The 25,678-nt window shown below is 41.4% G+C and overlaps 2 protein-coding genes and 1 long non-coding RNA gene across 8 annotated transcripts; all 3 read left to right on the top strand.

Moving 5' to 3' along the window:
- The first annotated feature begins 6,923 nt into the window (after positions 1-6,923).
- Positions 6,924-10,538, top strand: tpmt (Probable thiopurine S-methyltransferase). Of its 6 annotated transcripts, none has more exons than XM_014141514.2 (10): positions 6,986-7,021; positions 7,396-7,470; positions 8,281-8,397; positions 8,552-8,644; positions 8,778-8,910; positions 9,321-9,373; positions 9,470-9,544; positions 9,656-9,741; positions 9,866-9,910; positions 10,065-10,538. In XM_014141514.2, the coding sequence occupies exons 3-10, from the start codon at positions 8,300-8,302 to the stop codon at positions 10,181-10,183; spliced, it is 702 nt and encodes a 233-aa protein (XP_013996989.1). In that variant the 5' UTR covers positions 6,986-7,021; positions 7,396-7,470; positions 8,281-8,299; the 3' UTR covers positions 10,184-10,538.
- Positions 10,539-13,345: 2,807 nt separating this feature from the next.
- On the top strand, positions 13,346-14,837 carry LOC106570045 (probable thiopurine S-methyltransferase). Its single transcript, XM_014141972.2, has 2 exons — positions 13,346-14,050; positions 14,186-14,837. Exons 1-2 carry the CDS (start codon positions 13,959-13,961, stop codon positions 14,463-14,465), a joined length of 372 nt encoding a protein of 123 aa, XP_013997447.1. The 5' UTR covers positions 13,346-13,958; the 3' UTR covers positions 14,466-14,837.
- A 1,246-nt stretch (positions 14,838-16,083) lies between these two features.
- Positions 16,084-19,568, top strand: LOC123726746 (uncharacterized). Its single transcript, XR_006758871.1, has 3 exons — positions 16,084-16,268; positions 18,234-18,330; positions 18,559-19,568. It is a non-coding gene; the product is annotated as an uncharacterized lncRNA (long non-coding RNA).
- Positions 19,569-25,678: the final 6,110 nt, after the last annotated feature.

Below are 25,678 nucleotides of genomic sequence, written 5' to 3'. Positions count from 1 at the left end.
GCTTAAAGTTAGAGGGAGATATAAGACTCCAGCTTCAGTGATTTTTGCAATTCATTCCAGTCATTGGCAGCAGAGAACTGGAAGAAAAGGCGGCCAAAGGAAGTGTTTGCTTTGGGGATGACCAGTGAAATATACCTGCTGGAGCGTGTGCTACGGGTGGGTGTTAGTATGGTGACCAGTGAGCTGAGATAATGTGGGGCTTTACCTAGCAAAGACTTATAGATGACCTGTTGCCAGTGGGTTTGGCGACGAATATGTAGTGCTTAAAGGCCAACGAGAACATACAGGTCGCAGTGGTGGGTAGTATATCGGGCTTTGGTGATAAAACGGATGGCACTGTGATAGACTACATCCAGTTTGCTGAGTAGTGTTGGAGGCTATCTTGTAAATGACATCGCTGAAGTCAAGGATCGGTAGGATAGTCAGTTTTACGAGGGTATGTTTGGCAGGATGAGTGAAGGAGGCTTTGTTGCAAAATAGGAAGCTGATTCTAGATTTAATTTTGGATTGGAGATGCTTAATGTGAGTCTGGAAGGAGAGTTGTCCTTTCCAAATTAAATGTCAACTCCCCATACCTACTTCTCTTCTCCAGCGTCGTTCCTCACAGGTAGTGTGTGTTGTAACTGAGGACAGACAATTTTTATGGGCTACGCGCTTCAGCACTCGCCGGTCCCGTTCTCTGAGCTTGTGTGGCCTACCATTTCACGGCTGAGCCATTGTTGCTCCTAGACATTTCCACTTACAGTTGACCCGGGCAGATCTAGCAGGGCAGAAATTTGACGCACTGACTTGTTGGAAAGGTGGCATCCTATGACGGTGCCACTTGGAAGTCACTGAGCTCTTCAGTAAGGCCATTCTACTGCCAATATTTGTCTATGGAGATTGCTTGACTATGTACTCAATTTTATACACCTGTCGGCAACAGGTGTGGCTGAAATAGCCGAATCCACTCATTTGTATGGGTGTCCACATACTTTTGTATATATTGTGTAGGTCAACCTCACTGACTGGGGTCTACATTAGGGTGTCATCCCAGATTATAACAAAAAATACATTATAATTAATGTGTACATTACTCATTATGACAACCTGAACCGCTTGCCATCCAAGTGAGACAATACAACCACAAATACACCATAGGGTACATGTCATATCTACAGAAGTGTAAATACTAGGTGTTACACAGTGTAAATACTAGGTGTTACACAGGATTTAGATAGTTAAAATGAAGTGTATATTGAGGGGTACTTACTTGAAATGAATGTGTACTGTTATAGTACATTACCCATCCTGACAAGCTGGACATTATTTTAAGGATTCCGGAAGCACCATCCAAGTGAGAAAATAAACACACTAGCGCACAGAGTACATGTAATATCTGCATACGTACATTGTTATTACTAGGTGTTACACAGGGTTTAGCTAGTTAAAATGACATATCTTGAGGTGTACTTTCTTGTCATTATTGTGTACCTACAAAGTACATTACTCATTGTGACAATCTAATCGTAAGCTTCTGAAAGCACCATCCAAGTGAGAAAATAAACACACTAATACACTGTCGTGGAAATTCTTACACAGGGACACTCAAAGTCAATCTTAAATTAATCATTGTTTATTATCAGCACGCTGGAGAGGTTCCAACCAACTCAATGCACCATATGTACATGTCTGTCAGGAGCTCTAACGGGACAATCCTGTTTTGTTCCCTTATATACTGGTTACAGACACGTTAGATAGGCATGCATAGTTTATAGGGTTGGTTCCATGTGTCTGGCACCATCTCCTATCTTAATTTATTGAACATATTCTGGGCGTTCTGCCAAATAGTATAAAGGAGGAGGTCATGATGCCCCCCCATATCTCTACCAGACATAGGTAGGAATCAAGGATTGTTTATGACACCAAAGACAAGATACACAAAGTAAAATTTCCTTCACAAAAGAGTACATATCTGTAATATCTGCAAAAGTACAAGGTTGTCGCTAGTTGTTACACAGGATTTTGCTATTTAAAGTGTTAAAGTGAAGTGTAACTTTATAGTTACCTTTGAGCAATTTCTATATTATTACTTATTACTCATTAACAAGTAAAAATACTTACAAATAAAAGATGAGTTTCTATTTTAGTCAACTTTATTGCAACATTTTATTGTTAGATTAATAGATTAATTGGATTAAACAAAGATACATAGGCTTTCTCAATAACATAAAAATAACTATTCTAGTGATGTCTCAAATCTTTAGCCTATAGTACGGTAAGTAGCTTAGATAGCTAATTTAGAAAAATGGGATTGTCTTTTTCTTCCCTTTTTGACATTACAAGTAACAATGGAAGTTGCCAACTCTGTCTCTGACAACTCTGTTTCTTTCTTGTAAGCATTTTCCCATCCTGACGTCTGAAACCTTGTGGCAATCTGTGGTACAGAAGAAGAATGTATGACAATTTAGCATATAAACTGCATTACCCCTAGTTATTATCAATGTTGTGTATAAACACCGGATGACTGACAGGGGGCACTGTATTGAAGCCACTTAGCAGCCAACTTGGTACTAAAAATTGTACAATTTCTTTTTTGAAAGATTTCGGAAGCTATATAAATACTTTTTTTAATGTCTACTGTCGTTTTTGACACATGTATTCTATGACAGAAACCTTATTGCATACTTTTAAATGTACAATTCAAAATATTATGTGAGTTAAAAATACTATTGTTACTCTCCCCGCTACAACAAAAAAATACTAATACATGTCATTTTGTCCTTGAAACATTCAAATGAAATACTGTAGAATTCCATCCATTCCTATGGAGGACCGCTCCTACTAGGTTGTGCCAATATGGCTGACCGATGGCTCAATGGCCAATACATAGCATCAGCAATCCAGGGTTTATATAGGTCATTGGTTATGATTCCTATACAGTGCATCATGATTCCTATACAGTGCATTCGGAAAGTATTCAGACCCCTTGACTTTTTACGCATTTAGTTACGTTACAGCCTTATTCTATATATACCTTATTCAATCTACAATACCCCATAATGACGAACCAAAATCTTTTTTGCAAATGGAAATATTAAATGTACATAAGTATTCAGACCCTTTACTCAGTACTTTGCTGAAGCACCTTTGGCCGCGATTACAGCCTCAAATCGTCTTGTGTATGACGCTACAAGCTTGGCACACCTGTATTTGGGGAGTTTCTCCCATTCTTCTCTGCAGATACTCTCAAGCTAGGTCAGGTTGGAAAGAGATCGTTACCGCACAGCCATTATCAGGTCTCTCCAGAGATGTTCGATCTGGTTCAAGTCCGGGGTCTGGCTGGGCCACTCAAGGACATCCAGAAGCCACTGCTGTGTTGTCTTGGCTGTGTGCTTAGGGTCGTTGTCCTGTTGGAAGGTGAACCTTTGCCCCAGTCTGAGATCATGAGCGCTCTAGAGCAGGTTTCCATCAAGGATCTCTCTGTACTTTGCTCCGTTCATCTTTCCCTCGATCCTGACTAGTCTTCCAGTACCTGCCGCTGAAAAACATCCCCACAGCATGATGCTGCCACCACTATGCTTCACCGTAGATATGGTGCCAGGTTTTCTCCAGATGTGATGCTTGGCATTCAGGCCAAAGAGTTCAATCTTGGTTTCATCAGACCAGAGGATCTGGTTTCTCATGGTCTGAGAGTCCTTTAGGTGCCTTTTGGAAAACTCCAAGCGGGCTGTCATGTGCCTTTTACTGAGGCGTGGCTTCTGTCTGGCCACTTCACCTGATTGGTGAAGTGCTGCAGAGATGGTTGTCCTCTGGGAGGTTCTTTCATCTCCACAGATCAACTCTGGAGCTCTGTCAGAGTGACCATCGGGTTCTTGGTCACCTCCCTGACCAAGGCCCTTCTTCCACGATTGCTCAGTGTCGCCGGGCAGCCAGCTCTAGGAAGAGTCTTGGTGGTTCCAAACTTCTTCCATTTAAGAATTATGGAGGCCACTGTGTTCTTGGGGACCTTCAATGTTGCATACATGTTTTGATACCCTTCCCCAGATCTGTGCCTTGACACAATCCTGTCTCGGAGTTCTATAGACAATTCCTTCAACCTCATGGCTTGGTTTTTGTTCTGACATGCTCTGTCAACAGGTGTGTGCTTTTCCAAATCATGTCCAATCAGTTTAATTGACCACAGGTGGACTCCAATCAAGTTGTAGAAACATCTCAAGGATGTTAATTGGAAACAGGATGCACCCGAGCTCAATTTTGAGTCTCGTAGCAAAGGGTCTGAATAATTAGATAAATAAGGAACTTCTGTTTTTGATTTTTAATACATTTGCACAAATGTCTAAAAACCTGTTTTTGCTTTGTCATGATGTGGTATTGTGTGTAGATGTATGAGGAAAACATTTTTATAAATCAATTTTAGAATAAGGCTGTAACTTAACAAAATTTGGAAAAAGTCAAGGGGTCCGAAAACTTTCCGAAAACACCGTAGTTTAGGTGTATAGCTAGTCAGGCATAGCTTTAAAATGTGCAGTTTTGTCATACAACACAATGCCATAAACGTATTGAGGGAGTGTGCAATTGGCATGCTGACTGCAGGAATGTCCACCAGAGCTGATCCCAAAAAAATTGAATGTTCATTTCTCTACCATATGCAGCCTCCAATGTTGTTTTAGAGAATTTGGCACTACGTCCACCCGGCCTCATCACGTGTAACCACGCCAGCCCAGGATCTCTACATCCGGCTTATTCACCTGCGGGATCATCTGACACTAACCACCCAGACAGCTGAGGAAACAACCGAAGGATGTCGTCTTAGGGAAGCTCATCTGCGTGCTCATTGCCCTCACCAGGGTCTTGAACTGACTGCAGTTTGGCATTGTAACCGACTTCAGTGGGCAATTGCTCACCTACGATGGCCACTGGCACACTGGAGAAAACTTTCTCTCTCCTGTGTTTACATTTTTCACCTACAACATTGTTTCTTTCGCTGCAATCTTTCATGTCTTAATTCTGCACACTGACCTTCTTCTCGACCCCATTCTTTCACACTGTAACATAATGTCAGTGTCAACACGTGGGCACGTTGTAGGTTGTCGTTATTTTGAGCGTGTTGTGCAGATGGGCAGATCTTGACATGATGCTTCCAAAAGGGAGACTGTTCCTAAACAGTGAAACTCTTGCAGGGTTAAATGATGGAATAAGAGTTTGTCTTTGACCATTTTAAGTGCATTTATAAACCATTATTCAACCAATCTTAATAGGTTTACAATTTGATAAGCACTATCTAGCATTACTATCTCACAATTTTTATTAATGTGTCTAAAATTGTTGAATTGATGCTTAAGAGTCACTTGGCTCTGTCATATCCTCACATGGTCTCTCCTATCATTGCTACGCAGATTACACACAATTAATCTTCTCCTTTCCCCCTTCTGATAACCAGGTGGCGAATCGCATCTCTGCATGTCTGGCAAACATATCAGTGTGGATGACGGATCACCACCTCAAGCTGAACCTCGGCAAGACGGAGCTGCTCTTCCTCCCGGGGAAGGACTGCCCGTTCCATGATCTTGCCATCACGGTTGACAACTCCATTGTGTCCTCCTCCCAGAGTGCTAAGACCCTTGGCGTGACCCTGGACAACACCCTGTCGTTCTCAGCTAACATCAAGGCGGTGACCCGATCCTGTAGGTTCATGCTCTACAACATTCGCAGAGTACGACCCTGCCTTACACAGGAAGCGGCGCAGGTCCTAATCCAGGCACTTGTCATCTCCCGTCTGGATTACTGCAACTCGCTGCTGGCGGGGCTCCCTGCCTGTGCCATTAAACCCTTACAACTCATCCAGAACGCCGCAGCCCGTCTGGTGTTCAACCTTCCCAAGTTCTCGCACGTCACCCCGCTCCTCCACACACTCCACTGGCTTCCAGTTGAAGCTCGCATCTGCTACAAGACCATGGTGCTTGCCTATGGAGCTGTGAGGGGAACGGCACCTCCGTACCTTCAGGCTCTGATCAGTCCCTACACCCAAAGAAGGGCACTGTGTTCATCCAACTCTGGCCTGCTCGCCTCCCTACCTCTGCGGAAGCAGTTCCCGCTCAGCCCAATCAAAACTGTTCACTGCTCTGGCACCCCAATGGTGGAACAAGCTCCCTCACAACGCCAGGACAGCGGAGTCAATCACCACCTTCCGGAGACACCTGAAACCCCACCTCTTTAAGGAATACCTGGGATAGGATAAAGTAATCCTTCTACCCCCCCCCAAAAAAAAGATATAGATGTACTATTGTAAAGTGGTTGTTCCACTGGATATCATAAGGTGAATGCACCAATTTGTAAGTCGCTCTGGATAAGAGCGTCTGCTAAATGAAGTAAATGTAAACATTTAAAGTAGTTTTTCATGTGAACCGTTTGTGAAGCCGTTTTTGCCATTGGGCCTTGGCATCAGACTCCAGAGCCCTTTTTGCAGAGTTGTGTCAATGAAGTGGTCGTTTTCAATAGGCTACACTTACCACTTCGGAAGGCTGAAATTCGGGTATTGAGATGCTTTCGGGAAACTTTAACATTTGTAACAAGCATGGTAACAAGCATTCCGTTGTTACATCCCTGTAATTACAGACTACCACCAATTAATTACATGTTGTTATTACAGTGTAACTGAATTATTACAATTCATTGTAATACCTGCTACAGTGTAATTACATGATCCCTTAAAATGAAGTGTTGCCGATAATTAGGACTACTCCAGAATGGTTCCTTTTTTCAGTGGGATTCGAGCAAGGATTTCATATTTAAACTAGTAAGAGATACAGTACTGTCAAATAAATTGTACTAGGGTACATTCTTTATTCTGCTCTGAGGAGCCTTTGCGAGGCTGAGGACGAAAGTCGAGCGGGAGAAAAATCTCCTATGAAATGAACATCCGCTACCGATCACGTGGAGAGCAGTGTTGACACAGGCTCCCCCCACGCCAGCAGTGCAACTCATTGGCTGTGTCTCGGTGAACAACACGCATAAAACGATATCAAACCTTTTTGAGAAGGTAAGCGACGACCGTGGACATGTTTTACAAATCGGGTTCACTTATGTTCGTCAGTTTGATGTTTATGCTTGGCGGGAAGCCGAGGTAAGCTGATGCATTATGTCAAATTGGAATTGATTTAGAGAAAGACTGCGCACGGCAACCTGTTTTCAATACACACTGCTAAAGTAACTAATGCAGTCGGTATAATTGGTGCTCTATTTACAGGACTACTAATTGGGCCTACTAAAAACTTGCATAACACAATCGTAATAATACGTCCGCTCACTCATTTCTAAATGTCTACAGCAAGATTATGAAATTCATTCTCTGGTGATCGATGTTATAGGGGGAGGTTCCTTTACAAATCCCATGTTTTTGTATTTCCTATATAGTTCACTAGCGGTTCTGAGGGACAGTGCCCCTGTGACAACAATTTTGGATCCCCTTGTGGCCCCCCTAAATGTGGAGTATGAAATAATTTTTACATAACACATTTTTGCTATCATTCTTTTTTTTTTACATCAGTTATTATACAGTGGCAATGATGATTATTATGAACATGGGCTTTTGCCTGCTAATGCCTGCAATGCAGTGAAGAAAACGATATGACAACAATAACGTCTATTGTAACTGGCCCCTCTAACAGTACAACTGGCCCCAGCTTGGCCCCCCCAGTTGAAATGGTGTAGAACCGCCACTGATAAAGTTGCCTGTGAAATTGTGGTTTATCCTGAATGATAGCTGTTCTTTGGATCATGTTTAGGCCACCGTGTCAAATAAGGCAATTCTGCTAATGAATAGGTCTACGCTGGTCTTTGACACACCTCAATAAACATTTTCGCTGATCAGCATATGATTGACCAATACTAGGTCAGTCTGGAGTCTGGACTACTCCATGTCCCTTTAGTGGTGTTATCCACTTTAGGGACAATATCTCAACAGACTGACCCAAACAATTGACAAATTAGCCTAAACATTGGTAGGTGTACAAAGAGCCCTTTTTATATGAAAAGCCCAAAGTCTTCATACCTTATCTGTAGTTTTTGCCTCAAAGTGCATACCCCATGTCTTTCACATGTAATGATCATGATTCACAATGACATGTAAAAATTCTATACAATTAGCCTGGCACAGTCCATATTGACTGTTGTTACGCGTGTGTCTGTGAGCGTGCATAGAATACCACCCGGGAACTCCCTCTCTGGATCATTTCAGTTGTGTGAAAGACGTCATTTCACCTATCCTTTCTCTTTGTTCCCCTCACTGACCAACTATAGTTGGTGTCAGACAAGCAAAATGTTGTCAGCCCAGGCGGATAGAGTGATGGCCCTGGGAGAGTGGGAGGAACGATGGAGGGAAGACCAAACAGGCTGGCACCGGCCCCACGTGAACAAGTAAGGATCTCTTTTATTCACCTTAAAATTACGTGGATTAAAGAGTGAATTTATGCTTGTATTAAATAGATGTTTGTTTAACATGTCTCTGCCAGCATGTTATTCCTTGGCCCATAATGTAAACTTCATATGACGAATTTGATTATATTTATAGGATGCTGGAGAGTAATATTGAGAAAGTTCTCGACGGACGGAAGGGAGTTAAGTTCTTCTTCCCTCTATGTGGGAAAGCTCTGGACATGAAATGGTAAGTGATGGGCATTACAAACAAACGTGTGTTCTCAATTAACGTACATTAACTAGTGAAAGTCACAGTTCATTAATTAACATCCATAAATTACCTTTGACCTTACCGTCTTTTACCATGTGTTCGATTCCAGGCTGGCTGATATGGGCCATTCTGTTGTAGGTGTGGAGATTGCAGAGAAGGCCATCAAGCAGTTCTTTGAGGAGAGTAACATGACTTACAGTGAAGAGACAGTTTCTGCATTACCTGGAGCTAAGGTTTACAAGGTACTGTGTATCAGAGAGCTGCTAGGTTGGCTGCTATGATGCTACATGGAGGAGTATGTGGGAGACAAGATGTTACAAGGTGCTGGAGGATTTTCTTTCAGCAGCGGTGGCAGTGTGGGGTTCTTCCTGCAGATGTGGTCTTCCTGGGGCATACATCTATGCATAAAAACAAACAATTGCAGTGGCGGCATAGAGGGGAAACAATGCATTCTTACCCTAGAGGTTCAAAGTCTTGGATTTTATTCATACCAGCTACAGATCCAGCATAGATAATGATTGGTGTTTGTGAAAGGAGTTTATAGAATTATTTTAAGACTGTGCTGCCAATATGCACAGTCATGTTCCAATAGAGAACGAGCTAACGTTGCAGTGCATTTAACTTGTGTGGTTCATATGCTTTTCTTCCACAGAGCTCAGAGAGAAATATCTCCTTGTACCAATGTGATCTATACAATTTCTCCAGGTAAGAGTCTAAACTATATCAATACATTTTCTCTTTTGACTGGGTCAGAAGGAGGAGGCCATTTACAGTATGACATCCTCTCACTTTGTGTAACAGTGCCATTGAGGGTCAGTTTGGAGGGATTTGGGACAGAGGCTCCTTAGTGGCCATCAACCCACGGGACAGACAGAAGTATGACCACATGAACTTCACTTTCCTCTGACAGTCAACATGAGAACAGAGCATGACATGATGGAAGAGTCTTTGGCTGATGGCAAACTCTGTCACTTCTGTATTTAACAGGTATGCTGCTCTGATCACATCATTAATGGACAAGGACTGCCGATACCTCTTGGACACTTTGCTCTACAACCCAGAAGTATACAAAGGTAACAACTTTTCCCTTAGCTAGCATTGTAGCTGATGATGATATGCTATTTGTATTAGACAGCAGAGTACTTGCATGTCACTTTAAGTACATCAGAGTTAAAATGAATACCCCTTTTTCTTTAGGCCCTCCTTTTTTTGTGCCCGACGAGCAAGTACAAAGTCTATTTGGTAAGTTATTTTATGGCAGAGATTGACTCTGTGATTGTAATTCTGTCAGTATTGGATTTTTCAGATTAAACTACATAGAAATAAATGTGATATGTACATGTTTGGGGAGGATTTAGAGATTAGTTTCCATGTGTGATTGTGTTTTTAATTCCAGGGAAGAGCTGTGATATAGAGTTGCTGCAGTCACTGGATGCCCTCACAGACAGAGAGAAGGCTCGGGGCATGGACTTCTTCACAGAAAAAGTGCATCTCATCACTCTAAAGACCAACTGAGGAACATTTCATCAACCAGTGATGACTCTTATTTAGGTTTCAAATACTGACATATTGAAGAAAATACTCTCAATGGCTTCTCTTCAGCTTTTTAGTGGCATGATGTTGAATTGGGTGAATCATTTTTTACTTATGATGGAAAGAAGACATTTCAATAAGTAGTTTTTTATATAAATAAATCCATGTTCTTTACTCATTAGTAAACACAGTATTGTCAAAGTTATACATTTCCAGACTTATAACATAACTGATCCAGGATTTTGTTTTTGTTTAGGGAAAGATAAATGAAAAAACGGTTTCTAAATCTCTTTACCTGAATGGAATAGTAGTAGCTGTAATAAAGAGTGAGTAGCCATTTTGTATTGCCGCTGTATGGGATCAGTAGTTAATGAATGATGATACAATTTGAATAACTGCTGAAACAGCTGGTTCAGCTGATTTCCCTCTGGCAAAATCATGTTTGACAACAGGTGTAGAGGCACATTATATACAGTACATTCGAAAAGTATTCAGACCCCTTTACTTTTTTTACATTCTGTTACGTTACAGCCTTATTCTAAAATGTATTAAATAATTTTTTTCCTCATCAATTAACACACAATACCCCATGATGACAAAGCAAAATCAAGTCTGTAGAAATTTTTGCTAATGATCCATTTGTTAGAGTGGCCAATGATTTCAAGTCTGTATGTAGGCAGCAGCCTCTGTGTTAGTGATGGCTGTTTAACAGTCTGATGGCCTTGAGATGGAAACAATTTTTCAGTCTCTGTCTCAGCTTTGATGCACCTATACTGACCTCGCCTTCTGGATAGTAGCGGGGTGAACAGGCAATGGCTTGGGTGGTTGCCCTTGATTATCTTTTTGGCCTTCCTGTGACATCTTGTGCTGTAGGTGTCCTGGAGGGCAGGTAGTTTGCCCCTGGTGATGCGTTGTGCAGACGGCATCACCCTCTGGAGAGCCCTGCGGTTGTGGGCGGTGCAGTTGCCTTACCGGGTGGTGATAGAGCTCGACGGGGTGCTCTCAATTGTGCATCTGTAAAAGTTTGTGAGGGTTTTAGGTGACAAGCCAAATTTCTTCACCCTCCTGAGGTTGAAGAGGCGCTGTTGTGCCTTCTTCACCACACTGTGTGTGTGGGTGGACCATTTCAGTTTGTCCGTGATGTGTATGCTGGGGAACTTAACTTTCCACATTTTCCACTGCTGTCCCGTTGATGTGGCTGTTTCCACGATCATCTCCTTTGTTGACGTTGAGTTAGAGGTTGTTTTCCAGACACCACACTTCGAGTGCCCTCACCTCCCTATAGGCTATCTCGTCATTGTTGGTGATCATGCCTACTACTGTTGTGTCGTCTGCAAACTTGGACGAGTTGGAGGCGTGCATGGCCACCCAGTCATTGGTGAACAGGGAGTACAGGAGGGGGCTGAGCATGCACCCTTGTGGGGCCCCAGTTGATCATCGAAGTGGAGATGTTGTTTCTTACCTTCACCACCTGGGGGCGGCCCGTCAGGAAGTCCAGGACCCAATCGCACAGGGTGGGGTAAAGACCCAAGGTCTCAAGCTTAATGATGAGCTTGGAGAGTACTATGGTGTTGAATGCTGAGCTGTAGTCAATGAACAGCATTCTTACATAAGTTTTCCTCTTGTCCAGATGGGATAGGGCAGTGTGCAGTGTGATGGCGATTGCATCGTCTGTGGACCTATTGGGGAGGTATGCAAATTGTGGTGGGTCTAGGGTGACAGGTAAGGTGGAGGTGATTTGATCCTTGACTAGTCAGCATGACGCTGCCACCACCATGCTTCACCGTAGGGATAGTGCCAGGTTTCCTCCAGATGTGATGCTTGGCATTCAGGCTAAAGAGTTCAATCTTGGTTTCATCAAAATCCAAGCAGGCTGTCGTGCTTTTTGCTGAGGAGTGGCTTCTGTCTGGCCACTCTACCAAAAAGGCCTGATTGGTGGAGTTCTGCAGAGATTGTTGTCCTTCTGGACGGTTCTCCCAACTCCAATGAGGAACTCTGGAGCTCTGTCAGAGTGACCATTGTGTTCTTGGTCACCTCCCTGACCAAGGCCCTTCTCCCCCAATTTCTCAGTTTGGCCTGGCGGCCAGCTCTAGAAAGAGTCTTGGTAGTTCCAAACTTCTTCCAATTAAGAATCATGGAGGCCACTGTGTTCTTGGGGACCTTCAATGCTGCAGAATTTTTTTGGTACTCTTCCCCAGATCTGTGCCTCGACACAATCCTGTCTCAAAGTTCGTATAGACAATTCTTTCAACCTCATGGCTTGGTTTTCGCTCCTGACACGCAGTGTCAACTTTCGGACCTTAAATGGACAGGTGTGTGCCTTTCCAAATCATGTACAATCAATTAAATGTACCACAGGTGAACTCCAATCAAGTTGTAGAAACATCTCAAGGATGATCAATGGAAACTGCACCTGAGTTCAATTTCGAGTCTCATAGCAAAGGGTCTGAGTACTTATGTAAATCTGGTATTTATGTTTCTATTTTTAATACATTTGCAAAAATGTCTAAACCTGTTTTCGCTTTGTCATTATGGGGTATTGTGTGTAGATTGATAAGGAACATTTTTATTTAATCCATTTTAGAAAAAGGCTGTAACTTAACAAAATTTGGAAAAAGTCAAGGGGTCTGGGTACTTTCCAAATGCATATACATCACTGGCTACATATACTTCTCTGCTCTTGAATTCGTCATGTACACATCGACTTATGACTTATGTCAATGGTACTATCTTCCAGCTTCACACATACAATATTTGATTTGTCACTATGAAGGAAGAAATTATATTTTATGGGTTAATGGCCTCTGGATGACTCATTATTTATAGCTGCCTGTATGTGTTTGGATGGATAGTGCAAAAGATCTTCAAGGACATCAACCACCCGAGCCACTGCCTGTTCACACCGCTACCATCCAGAAGGTGAGGCCAGTACCGGTGCATCAAAGCTGGGACCCAGAGACTGAATAACAGCTTCTATCTCAAGGCCATCAGACTGCCAAACAGCAATCACTAACTCAGAAAGGCTGCTGCCTACATTGAGACCCAATCACTGGCCACTTTAATCAATGGATCACTAGACACTTTATACAATGCCACTCTAAATAATGGCACTTTAATAATGTTAACATATCTTACATTACTCATATCACATGTATATACTGTATTTTATACCATCTATTGCACCTTGCCTATGCCGTTCGGCCATCACTCATCCATATACTTACATGTACATATTCTCATTCACCCCTTTAGATGTGTGTGTATTAGGTAGTTGTTGGGGAATTGTTAGATTAATTGTTAGATATTACTGCACTGTCAGAACTAGAAGCACAAGCATTTTGCTACACTCAACGTTAACATCTGCTAACCATGTGTATGTGACAAATAACATTTGATTTGAATTGATCAGCAGTACAATTTGTTTGGCAATGTGATTGGGTCAGGCATTCCACCCATTTCCACTGTTATTTTCTTGCTGTCTGAGCGGGTGGCAGGTATTACAGAATGGAAGCTCAGGCGTGTAGTGTCAGGACTCTGGGAGAATGGGAGCAAGGTTGGAAAGAGAGAGATTGGCTTTCAGTACTTACTTTATCTTTTCATATTACCGCATCTCTATCTGTAGTTCTCAAGGAATTACAGAGTGTAATAATTAAAGACGTGACTGTCATCTGAATAGGCTTATTGTGTGAAATGACTGAGATGCCTTTCACTGCCCTTTTCAGTGGTACAACATTGCTAATTTTTCTTATGTAATAGGATGTTGGAGAGTTATATTGACAAGGTTCTCTGTGGACGGAAGGGAGTCCGGTTTTTCTTCCCACTATGTGGGAAAGCTGTTGATATGAAATGGTAGTTTGCGGAAATTCAAAACACAAATTAAACATAATATTACAGTTCTATAACCATAGACATTTTTGTTTTTTATTTTATTTGGAAAGAACTTGTACATGCCTGAATTATCTTCTCCTACCTGTTGATACGCAGGCTTGCAGATATGGGACACCCAGTTGTTGGTGTGGATATAGCTGAGATGGGTATCAGGCAATTCTTTGAAGATCAGAAGTTGATCTACAGTGAAGAAGTGGTCCCAGCAATACCTGGTGCCAAGGTTTACAAGGTAGGAAGAAGACCATGCACTTCGGTTCGCATCCTGAGGGCCAAACTCGTTTGCGTGTCCATCCTTCCATCTACTCCTTTTGTGGATCATATTGATTATGCCTTAACTGAAAAGTTCAGATGGAAAGATATCCTTGTACCAGTGTGACCAATACAAATTCTCCAGGTAAAGATCATTTGAACAGTAACCCATTTCCCTGTATTTCTTATGTAAAAGGGTAACATATTTTTCTAAAACTATGAACGTTTGTTTTTTAAGTACCATTGAGCCACAGAGGCTCCTTGGTAGCCATCAATCCACGGGAATCCTCTGAGATTCAACAAGAAAGCACAGATTGTTTTGACACAAGTTATGTCTGTAACCAGGGGCGAAAATCTGATATCAACTTTGGAGGGGACAATTACATTACATTTTCTCAAGAGCAATTCCTGAGGGGGACACCAAAAGTAGTGCTGTAACACATAGCCTATGTTTAATATGGTAAATGTATATTGAGGAACCAAAGAAATAAGGTGTTTGCCGTACTCCTAACTACCGGTACCCAAAACTACACAACTAATCACAACAGCAATACCATTGCCTTTAACAAATCTTAGTTCAGTCACCAGTTTAAGTTGAGAGTGGGGGTATCCATGGCATTTTCCAATTATGTTCCTATTTTACAAGTCAAAAAAATTGAGAACCTTTCATAATGTTGCCAAACAAAGACTCAACAAACTTACCTGAGACTCCCTGTCTCTGCCAGTCTGTCCCTGCATATCTGTCCCCAACTCTGCTGTCTGTGTGCCATCTGTTGCCTGCTCTGCCTAATGACATCATTGTGAAACATTTCCATTAGAATTTCATTTCTTTCTTATGAACATTTTATCAACTAGTCTTTGAGATATTAGGCTACTAGGGTTCTTACTTTGCGTTTTGGTGTACTGAAAAATACTCTGATGTCCGTCTTGGCTACACACACACAGTATGTAGGTTATTTACAGTAGGAGATGGGCTTCTATCATCTTATCTTCTATCATTCTATATGGGCTTCGATCTAAAAGGTAGCTAGCAAATGTGAAATAGATTGCAGTGACAAGAGTTGACAGCTGTATGAGTTCACCATTTACACAACATATGCTGCAACCTTTTGTAATTTGAATCGTTTGTTTCATATTGGCTGGCTTCTAACAATGGCTGAATTTGCAAAGCTAGCGAGCACCAATTCAGTGGTGTTTGCTATAATCTTTGCTACCCGGGTTAAATAAAGGTGAAATAAAATATATAAATAAAAGTTCCCTTGCGACAATTTAGCTTTTGCAACGAGACCATTAAATATATTTAAAACAATGGTAGAAGAGAGTGTAGTTCTGTTCAGTTTATCGCTAACCTTATCACAGGGACTTTGAAGCACTCACTTACATGCATGCTGATCTTGGAATAAATTTACGATAGCAAAGATTCCATCTTTGACGACGCCACATAAATGGAATAGGTACTAGCTAGCTTAATAGTTCATATTTGCGCGCTAGCTGCATATTCAGCTAGTGTGTGTGCGCGATTGACTGGATTAACCTCACGTCAGTTACGTGCATTGAGTGCCTTTCAGACAATAGATACGACCTCTACGTTACCTCGCAAGCTAAGGAACTGGCAGTGGATCAAACCATTGTGAGGCAAAGGGTGGGGGGGGTCGCAATCTTTTGAAACTTAAAAACGAGCTATTAAGTGTCTATAATCAGCACAATTGCTTTCATTGCGTATTATTAATATTATTAAATTACATAGTTATGTTTCAGTGATATATTGGGGGGGACAAATCATATTTTTCCCAGGATGGGGGGGTCGTGTCCCCCCCGGGATTTCCGCCCCTGTCTGTAACAGGTATGCAGCACTGATCATATCATCCATGGACAAGGACTGCCGACACCTCTTGGACACTTTTTTTATACAATTCTGAATTGTTCAAAGGTAAGATATTCCCTGAAATAACAGCTCAAGTGATATTTGTCTTCCATTTGTTCTAGATGCATGTGAGAGACATATTTATTCAAACATACAGTAGAGTATGCATGTAGTTTATTAACCTTCCATTGTCCTTCGTTAACACCTCGCTATATGTCCTCTGCTTTATGTGCCTTATGTGGAGGTAAACAGACTTTCCGGTGAGTTTTATTAATACAATTGCGTTTGTCATTGATAATACCTTTATTAATATTATTTCCTTTTTATACCTGTCATTGAACTGAATTTTATATTTAACACAAAAACCAATTGAATGAAATATAAGATATTGTACGAGAGAATTGTGGCAAGGTAGTTTCACGATGTTCATTTTATTTTATATGTATTCCAGGGAGGAGTTGTGATATTGAGTTTATACAGTCTTCAGATGCTCTCCCAGACGTGAAGGATAAGGAATGGGGCTTGGATGTCTTCATAGCGAGAGTTCATCTCTTCACCCCAAAGGCCTCATAAACATGATTTCATGGGCTTCTCTGAGACGACAGGGAGAGATATCTGAGAGAAATAGCGCATTGAAAATGATTGTCAGGATATTCGGTGTTCTGTGAAGGTTAGATGTTATTAGCTTTGTTTTTTAGTTCGGAAATTACCTAATGTCGAAATATGCCAAGTCAATTCTTTCATATGGGAAATGAACTGAATTTACAGTGTTTTAGAAATGTCTGGCATTTAAAAAAGAAAGTTATACCAGTGTGCCTTTGCTTTTTATTATTTGTACCATAGATAGTGTCCTATTGAAGAAAATAAATCTTCAATGAAAGCAAGGAACATACCTTAGATACTCCACAGCAATTGTTATAATAATTCTGACTTGTCATGAAATGCATAGGTTCCTCATTGTAAACCAATGCATTGGGTTCTGCACTTTTCTTTTTTCGCATTCTGCTCCCCACTAGACCCGATTTGCTGTTGGCTAGATACTAGGGGTGCGTTCGTAAATTCACTCTAGCTATCTACTCCAATTTCAGAGCATTTTCGTCCGAGTGTGCCAGAGTGCAGAATAACTGATGGATTTATGAACGCTCAACACCCGTTGAATATGGACCGTGTCAGTAAACGTCGGCCAAAAAAAATGCATAATTCAATTGTTGCCAGCAGCACAGTACAGTCAACAACGCCAACATGAAAACAGCCTAAAAATCTCTGCTAGGGCGAGAAAAATGGTCAGAGAGGTGTGCTCTCATTTGTGTTTTGAAGTAGCTAGCAAGATCTCCAGTTAGCTTGGGTGATTGACTGCCGTTGTGAGGTCAGAATGCTCGGATCAACCCTACTTCTCGGCCAGAGCGTCCAGTATGCGCTCTGAACGCTCAGAGAGCGAAACGCTCTGCATTTACGAACGCCCAGAGCGCACTCTGACACTCCAGATTGAATTTACCAACACACCCCTAGGCCTACATTTTTTTGTAAACAAATCGAGGGAGCCAGGGACGAAGATAAGCGTTATTTAATAAAGTAGACGTGCCGAAGCCACAAAAGGAAACAGTAAGTTTGTAAAATGTGACAAGGTTGACATAATGTTGCCTTTGAGTTTTTGTGAATGTTACAATGTAGCAATTGTACGATGTCAGAGTGACCATTGGGTTCTTGGACACCTCCCTGACCAAGGCCCTTCTCCACGGATTGCTTAGCTTGGCGGGGCGACCAGCTCTAGGAAGAGTCTTGGTTCCAAACTTTTTCCATTTAAGAATGATGGAGGCCACTGTGTTCTTTGGCACCTTTAATGCTGCAGAAATGTTTTGGTACCCTTCCCCAGATCTATGCCTTGACACAACCCTGTCTTGGAGCTCTGCAGACAATTATTTTGACCTCATGGCTTGGTTTTTGCTCTGACATGCACTGTCAACTGTAGGACCTTATATAGACAGGTGTGTTTCTTTCCAAATCATGTCCAATCAATTGAATTTACCACAGGTGGACTCCAATCAAGTTGTAGAAGCATTTCAAGGATGATCAATGGAAACAGGATGCACCTGAGCTTTCGAGTCTCATAGCAAGATATGTAAATAAGGTATTTCTGTTTTATATTTTGGATACATTTGCAAAAAAAACAACTAGTTTTCGCTTTGTCATTATGGCGTATTGTGTGTAGATTGATTAGGGGGGGGAGTATTTAATCCATTTTAGTATAAGGCTATAATGTAACAAAATGTGCTGAAAGGGGTCTGAATACTTTCTGAATGCACTGTATTTCCACACCCCTGAACTTATGTCTGAACTTTGAAATCTGTTTTCCTAGCTTTGGGTTTCTAGGGAAGCCTCTGAGCCAGTTCAGCTGCACCACCCTCATGTACAAGGGAGCCAACAACGAAGACAAGGAGGAAGATGATGATGACAATGAAGACCCTGGCATCCATGTTAGAAGCAGTAAGAACACCTTCAACGCAACAGCCTCAGCCGTGCCAATACTGTCGCCTCACGGGCCACCACAGAGGGAGTGTGTGACGGAGAAGTCCGACACTGGCCGCGGGCAGCGTTTGGTACACTAACACACACACATCGCGCCTCCCTGCTCCGTTATCAGCTACGCTAACAATGTGGGTCGACACACAAGTTAACTTCTTAGTACATATATTTCACACTTTATTCTTAGTACATATATTTCACACTTTATTCTTACCTCCCGTCTAACAGTTCATGGTATAAATAATATACAGACAAGCGTTCATGTTTAATTTAAGCAACATTTATTGTACTTATCAATGTTATGGATGAGCGCGTTGTTTGTTTGGTTCTGTTCTTCTCTCTCCATCTCTGTAGCTTCCGGGTATGCTGGGATAAGGACCAGAGCTATGGTAATCGGGCTGGCTTTGTAGTGCCTGTCCCGAATGGCTCGTTCATGTGAATGAGCATATTGGAAGATTTTGTGAATGTGTTATATTGGTATATTGTATCATGAGAAACGTGTTTCAATGTATGTAATTCATTATGTTGAGCTGAGTGGAAAATGTAGGCTTTGATGAAGGTAATTGCTTAATTAATTAGTGCTGGGTATGTTCTGATGGGAGGGGCTTCCCCTACAAAAGGAGCCTCTCTTTCAGTTCAAGGGAGGGGAGGGGGACCATTTTGGATTGAGCTGTTGATGGGGGCAGCAACATTTTTTTTTTTTTTTTTTTTATATATATAAAGCTGACCCATAATGGATACTTTGGATGGCAGTGCTGTTGTTTTTCTTCTGTATTCACTATGTAAATAAACACCCTTGCACAGAAGTACTTTTGCGGCTCCGCCATCTTTTTATTTGATAGAGGTTAGGTTTTTCAGATTAGCCTTCTGGCCTACTCTACGTGACATAGTGCCCTCAGACACAGAGTGATAGTATGTGTGTGTTTGTGTGCAGTGGCGCGTATTCATGGTCTTTCTGTGTTTCATAATTGTCCTTCAATTATCAAGTGGCTGAATGTATCTCACCAGAGAAAGCATCCAATCGAGCGAAACAGCACCCCTCTGTCTCAATATGTCTGTCCAAAAAGAGTATGACATTGTTGCCGCCTGTATCATTGAATTCATTAGCAAGGGAAGCCAACAAGCATTTGGCCTCGCTTGATAATGTTTAAATAAAATAATAGCCCATCAGTGTTGAGCTAAACTGAGTGAGCTCTACTGTGAATGGTCCTGGCGCACCAAACAAAAGTGTCAAGGGAAGCCATTTTGGATTTGACTTCACACAAATCATATTGCATCAAAAGCACTGATAGAATTTAAAAAAAAATAGTTCCATCTCGTTGTGTCGTCCTCCGGTGGCTAGCTAGCTAGATATTTCCTAAATTAGCCATGGATGGAGATAGGGATTTGGACTTGTGGACTTGGTGTACCAGCCAATGATTATAACGGCAATTCTGATACAACCATAAAGTCATACATTGTGCCCCTGGCCTAAGAGGACGGAAGTTCAGTATGTAACTAGATATAGTAGGCAAACGTGAACGAGTTGGCCAAAAGTAGGTAGGCTACTGTATGACAGAGAGGACGATTGCATAGGCGTTCCTCTACAAGTAGGGTACATTGACATGTTTTTTCTACTTGTGCCCCCACACACACACACACACACACACACACACACACACACACACACACACACACACACACACACACACACACACACACACACACACACACACACACACACACACACACACACACACACACACACACACACACACACACACTCTTGTACCATGCACATTCATTATTCCATTCACCTAGCTCAATGTAACACAGCTAGTTTTATGCTACTACTTTTGCCTATAACCATCATGAGCTGGCTACAACCTAGTCTATGAATGAACGTTTACAACGTAGGTACCCAGATCGAGTGAATTTTGAGTAATCAAGGTGACAGACAGTGACACATTCAATACCGCCTTGCACACTCTTGCCTGCATCTAGCTGATATAGGGTGTAATCATTAGTCCAACAGTTGCAAACAAGAGTTTCTATTGGACAAATTCAGGTATGTTTATCCCCGTTTCGTTCCATTTGCTTTCATTTAAGAAACGTTTTTCAACGGAATTGGCAGAATGAATACACCCCTGAATACAGTTCACTTTCATAGCAGCCACATAAAAACAGCATGATCACTTTGCATGTTGTACATATAATTCCTTCTCGGAACTGACCACGGGCTCTCCTCTCACCTTTTCCCTTTCCTTGTGGACTTCAGTGCACAACACATTAGCTGTGTGACCAGGCGAAAAAACCTTTCCAAGCCAAACCTTCATATCATGCCCTCTAACTGCTACACACAGCCTACATCTTTGTCACAACATAGTCAACATACCAAAACTAACGCATTGGTAAACCAGCTACAATCATGCAGCACAGTGTACAGTCAGAAAGCAGTTTAGCAGTTAGACCGGTGGCAATAAATTAATACCACCAAATGCTTGCTTTGACTTGGAAGAGGTCCAGTGTTGGATAGCATAGCCAGCTGATAGCTAACATAGCATCCCTCTCTGTTTGAGCTGGGTATTTGAGTAAACTAGGTAGCTGCATTCGCTAGCTAAGTGAAAATTTTTAAATACAACCAAATATAGCTAGCTTTCTCTCTCTCTGCCTCTCTCTTTCTCGTTCTCTCCCTCTTGCTTCTCCTTAATTTTGGAAGAAATTAATTTGTTAAAAACAGTTCAACAATTTTTTGTGTCAACTACTCACCACATTGTATGCACTGCAGTGTTAGCTAGCTGTAGCTTATGCTTTCAGCACTAGATTAATTCTCTGATCCTTTGATTGGGTGGGCACCATGGCAGTTCATGCTGCAAGAGCTCTGAAAGATTGGGGGACATCCTCCAGAAGTTGTCATAATTACTGTGTAAGTCTTTGGAAAGGGGTGAGAACCATGAGCCTCCTAGGTTTTGTCCTATGGCTAAAACATGGTGCTACCTTACAGAGTGCTGCTGAGGCTACTGTAGACCTTCATTGAAAAACCTTCATTGGTCCTCCCCTTCCTCCACTGCTCAGCACTGTCAACACTTTGTATTCAACACTTTGTATTCAACACTTTTATAAGTCATAAAAGGCACGTCCTTCCTTTTTCCACTCAGTGCTACAACAAGTACTGCAGAAGTAATGAATGAGTATGAAAGTGTATCTATAGGCTTGTGTTTGTTGTTATTATTAGCGGCTTGGGTCTTTTTTAACATCAAGGAATATTTCACTTTCTCTGTTCATAGGAGTAACAACATGAATTTGTGCGTGAGGCAGAAATAATGTGGTGCAACTTGAGTTTCGCGGTCAGCTGGAAGGCAGTGTCCATTTTTGGTCAGTGGAGGAAAGGGAGAGCGGAGGGATGTTGAGAGGATGACCCTCAGTCTGCTGCTCTCTCCCTCCGCTGAGATTGACCATCAGCCCAGTAAAATCAAAATCAAAGCTAATTATTTAAATGTATGCTCACTCAGCTGTGCCTCACAAATAAAACAACGGATCTATTAAAAAATAAAAAATTTTTAAATGTCCTGAACAACAATGCACTGGCATGGCAATTCAAGCAAAGCCAATATGCAGTGATAATGTATTGGGCCTATAGCTTACTGCACAAACCTCATTGCCATAGTTCTGTTTTTAATTGGTTAATGTTGCATAGGCTTCCATTTTTTAAGTTGACTCAAAAAGTGGTCTTGAAGTTGGTGACCACTGTTCTAGAGTTTTCCCTGTTAACACTATCAACTTTCCCTTTACTGTGGCAATTGTGATCGAAACAATGCAATGTTAGCCACTTTCAATGCAACATACTGAAACAAAACTAACTATGCAAGAGATTTTGTTGTAGGCAGAACGCATCGGAGTAGGATTCTATTGCATTGACATGGACAACTCAGCCCGTACTCTACACAGACCGGTGTAGCTGCACCGAGCTGCATGTAACCACGTGTGCACATTTTGTTAATATCCTTTGCTAGTTAGTGAGCCCAATTATAGATAATTTGTAGTCAGCAATAGGGGAGTGATTGCTTCCTACAAGAGCACAAAACGTGTAAATTTCTAGAAATCTTTTAAAAGCAAGTCAGGTAAAGAGCATTTTTTTGTCTTAAAGGGGTAGTGTTGTATTTTGAGACAGGCTTGAATAAGCTAAGTAACCAATAGGCAGAGGGTTGCATATTTTGGCCTATTCTCTATAATAATGGTGTGGGAATAATAATGCATTTTATTTTGTAAAGCGGTTTCTTGCATCAAAAAACAAAACATTTTCAGTCACCTTGTTTGAAGGACAAGTGGATAAACAGGTTAATGTCAAGCCCTGCATGTTTTTTTTCAAAAGTCTCATGGAATGTAAGCCTATATTGAACACCACACATTGGTTACTACTGTAGGCTGAATGATAGAAGTTATTTCCATGTTAAAATGTTGTAGGATGCATTTTCTCCATTGTTTTTGATGGTAGGTCACTCTGGTAGGTCTACATTATGATCAAATAGCCACAGTAACATACTTGACCACTGTTAAAACTGTAACTTAAAGTGGGTACAGCCTCAGTGTTCATAGTAAAGGCACACTGGAAGTTGCACAGAGTTTTCACAACGTTCAATTTTGCGCTCAGCAGAACAGAAATTTGCACCTGGCTATTGATAAATGAACAAAACAAGAACATTGTGCCATTTGGTTTGCTTAATATAAGGAATTTGAAATGATTTATACTTTTACTATTGATACTTAAGTATATTTAAAGCCAAATACTTTTAGACTTTTACTTTCACTTTTACTTGAGTCATTTTCTATTAAGGTATCTTGACAGTTGTGTACTTTTTCCACCAATGATTCTGCCCACTGTGTGACTGTTCTCTTCTTGTTGCCTCGGCCTTATATGTATCACAGTGGCGTATGAACTAATGGGTTATAGAGCAAAAAACGCAATTATCATAACAGGTTGTAAAAATATTATGGATTTTTTCCTGGCTAGGCTTAACCCAGAGATTTTACCCACACACTGCTACTGTGTGTGTGTTGAGTTTCACATTGTAGCCTTGAACCAAGGCAGAGAGAGAGAAATACAGACAATAGCAATTTTTTCCCAAACATATGCCTGCAGGTTTATTTTTGTATTATTTTTCTCAACATTTAAGACATTTGCCTCTGGGCTATCATTTGAAATATAATGTTTATATCCTGTTTACGGTTTCCCCCAGTAGACTGTCTAAATGTGTTTGGATGTTCGGAACTATTATTATTTGCCACCAGGTGGTGGTGTTGTTTAAGATATAACGAAATGTGATTTCCTCTTTCAGTATTACTGTACAATCAATCCATTATTGTATATGGTTCAGTTTCAAAGCATATATAATGATCACAAAATACCATGGTATGTATTAAATGCATCACTATCATCCATAAAATGTATAACTGTTAAGTAAATCTCATGCTACAGTATGTAAATCCTGCGTCATTCACACTGACTTATACAGTATATCCATTTGACGTAAGACAGCTGCCATGACTTCCCCCAGGGTGGCTTGCATGTCTACCAGTCAGTGCTGCCTGTGTCCTATCCTCGTATAGCAGAGGGCCATAGCTTCTCAGCATGCTGCGGCTGCACCAGCCACTGTGGCAGAAGGGGCTTTGCCTTCACTCTAATTGGCTGGGTAATCTGGGTTGCAAGAGCAAGAGCTAAGCCTGCTCAGGAGACTGGGGGATGGGACACAGGGTGCAGGGATGGAAGGGGCCGCTGGAGGGAGGCTGGAGGGTGATCCCTCCATGGCTCCTCCTTTATACGGGCTGGATCCGACCAGGATGGCAGGAGTCAAATCCCCCTATAGATTTCATTCCACCAGCCTTGGCAATGGCTGCAGATGCTCCAGACTCTGAACACAGAAGATTCCCTTAAGAAGTAAGCATGGGGAAGGAGATAGAGGGTCACACTTTATATTAAGTTACACAGATACTGTGGGAACAGGGATCTTTTATTTATTACAATTCAGTCATTGTTTCCATCCCGTTATCTGCAGATACCACGTATAGCTAAGTAATGACATAGTGGTTATCAAAGATTATCAGTTTTATTGAGATAGTAGTAGAGAAAAAATGACACACGGTATAGGTACTAAGTACAGAGTGTGGCCATTCAACTTGTAGGCCAAATAGCTGCATGGCCGTATGCAAAGTTATCAAAAAAGATAAACCTAAGTTGGTCAATTCTGGTAAGCATTATAATGAGTTCAATATACTCACTCAGAGTTGATGCTGTAGTTAACGTTTCACCGTAGAAGATCTTTGTCCTGATACATAATTTATTGTTTTTGTCTTGCTATAAAAAGCACAACCACATTCAAGAACAACACCCCCAACTTAGAACTATATTTTTATTTTTTTATTTTTTTATTTAACCTTTATTTAACCAGGTAGGCTAGTTGAGAACAAGTTCTCATTTACAACTGCGACCTGGCCAAGATAAAGCAAAGCAGTGACACAGACAACAACACAGAGTTACACATGGAGTAAACAATAAACAAGTCAATGACACAGTAGAAAAAAAATAAAGTCTATATACAGTGTGTGCAAAAGGCGTGAGGAGGTAGGCAATAAATAGGCAATAGGAGCGAATAAGTACAATTTAGCAGATTAACACTGGAGTGATAAATGAGCATATGATGATGTGCAAGTAGAAATACTGGTGTGCAAAAGAGCAGAAAAGTAAATAAAATAAAAATAGTATGGGGATGAGGTAGGTAGATTGGGTGGGCAAATTACAGATGGACTAGCTGCAGCGATCAGTTAGCAGCTCAGGTAGCTGATGTTTAAAGTTGGTGAGGGAAATAAAAGTCTCCAACTTCAGCGATTTTTGCAATTCGTTCCAGTCACTGGCAGCAGAGAACTGGAAGGAAAGGCGGCCAAATGAGGTGTTGGCTTTGGGGATGATCAGTGAGATA

Source organism: Salmo salar, chromosome ssa14 (genome assembly GCF_905237065.1).
Source record: "Salmo salar chromosome ssa14, Ssal_v3.1, whole genome shotgun sequence".
Classification (NCBI taxonomy): domain Eukaryota; kingdom Metazoa; phylum Chordata; class Actinopteri; order Salmoniformes; family Salmonidae; genus Salmo; species Salmo salar.
The sequence above is the reverse complement of the archived record's forward strand: the minus strand, read 5'-3'. Positions and strand labels throughout refer to the sequence as shown.

What these genes read in the sequence shown, in the direction of transcription:
- LOC106570045 (XM_014141972.2), top strand. Translation starts at nt 13,959, where the DNA reads ATGTTGGAGAGTTATATTGACAAGGTTCTCTGTGGACGGAAGGGAGTC. An exon ending in AAAGCTGTTGATATGAAATG is followed by an intron (nt 14,051 to 14,185) that starts GTAGTTTGCGGA and finishes GTTGATACGCAG; the next exon opens with GCTTGCAGATATGGGACACC.
- tpmt (XM_014141511.2), top strand. Translation starts at nt 7,041, where the DNA reads ATGTTTTACAAATCGGGTTCACTTATGTTCGTCAGTTTGATGTTTATG. An exon ending in GATCTATACAATTTCTCCAG is followed by an intron (nt 9,374 to 9,469) that starts GTAAGAGTCTAA and finishes TTTGTGTAACAG; the next exon opens with TGCCATTGAGGGTCAGTTTG. An exon ending in CAACCCAGAAGTATACAAAG is followed by an intron (nt 9,742 to 9,865) that starts GTAACAACTTTT and finishes CTTTTTCTTTAG; the next exon opens with GCCCTCCTTTTTTTGTGCCC.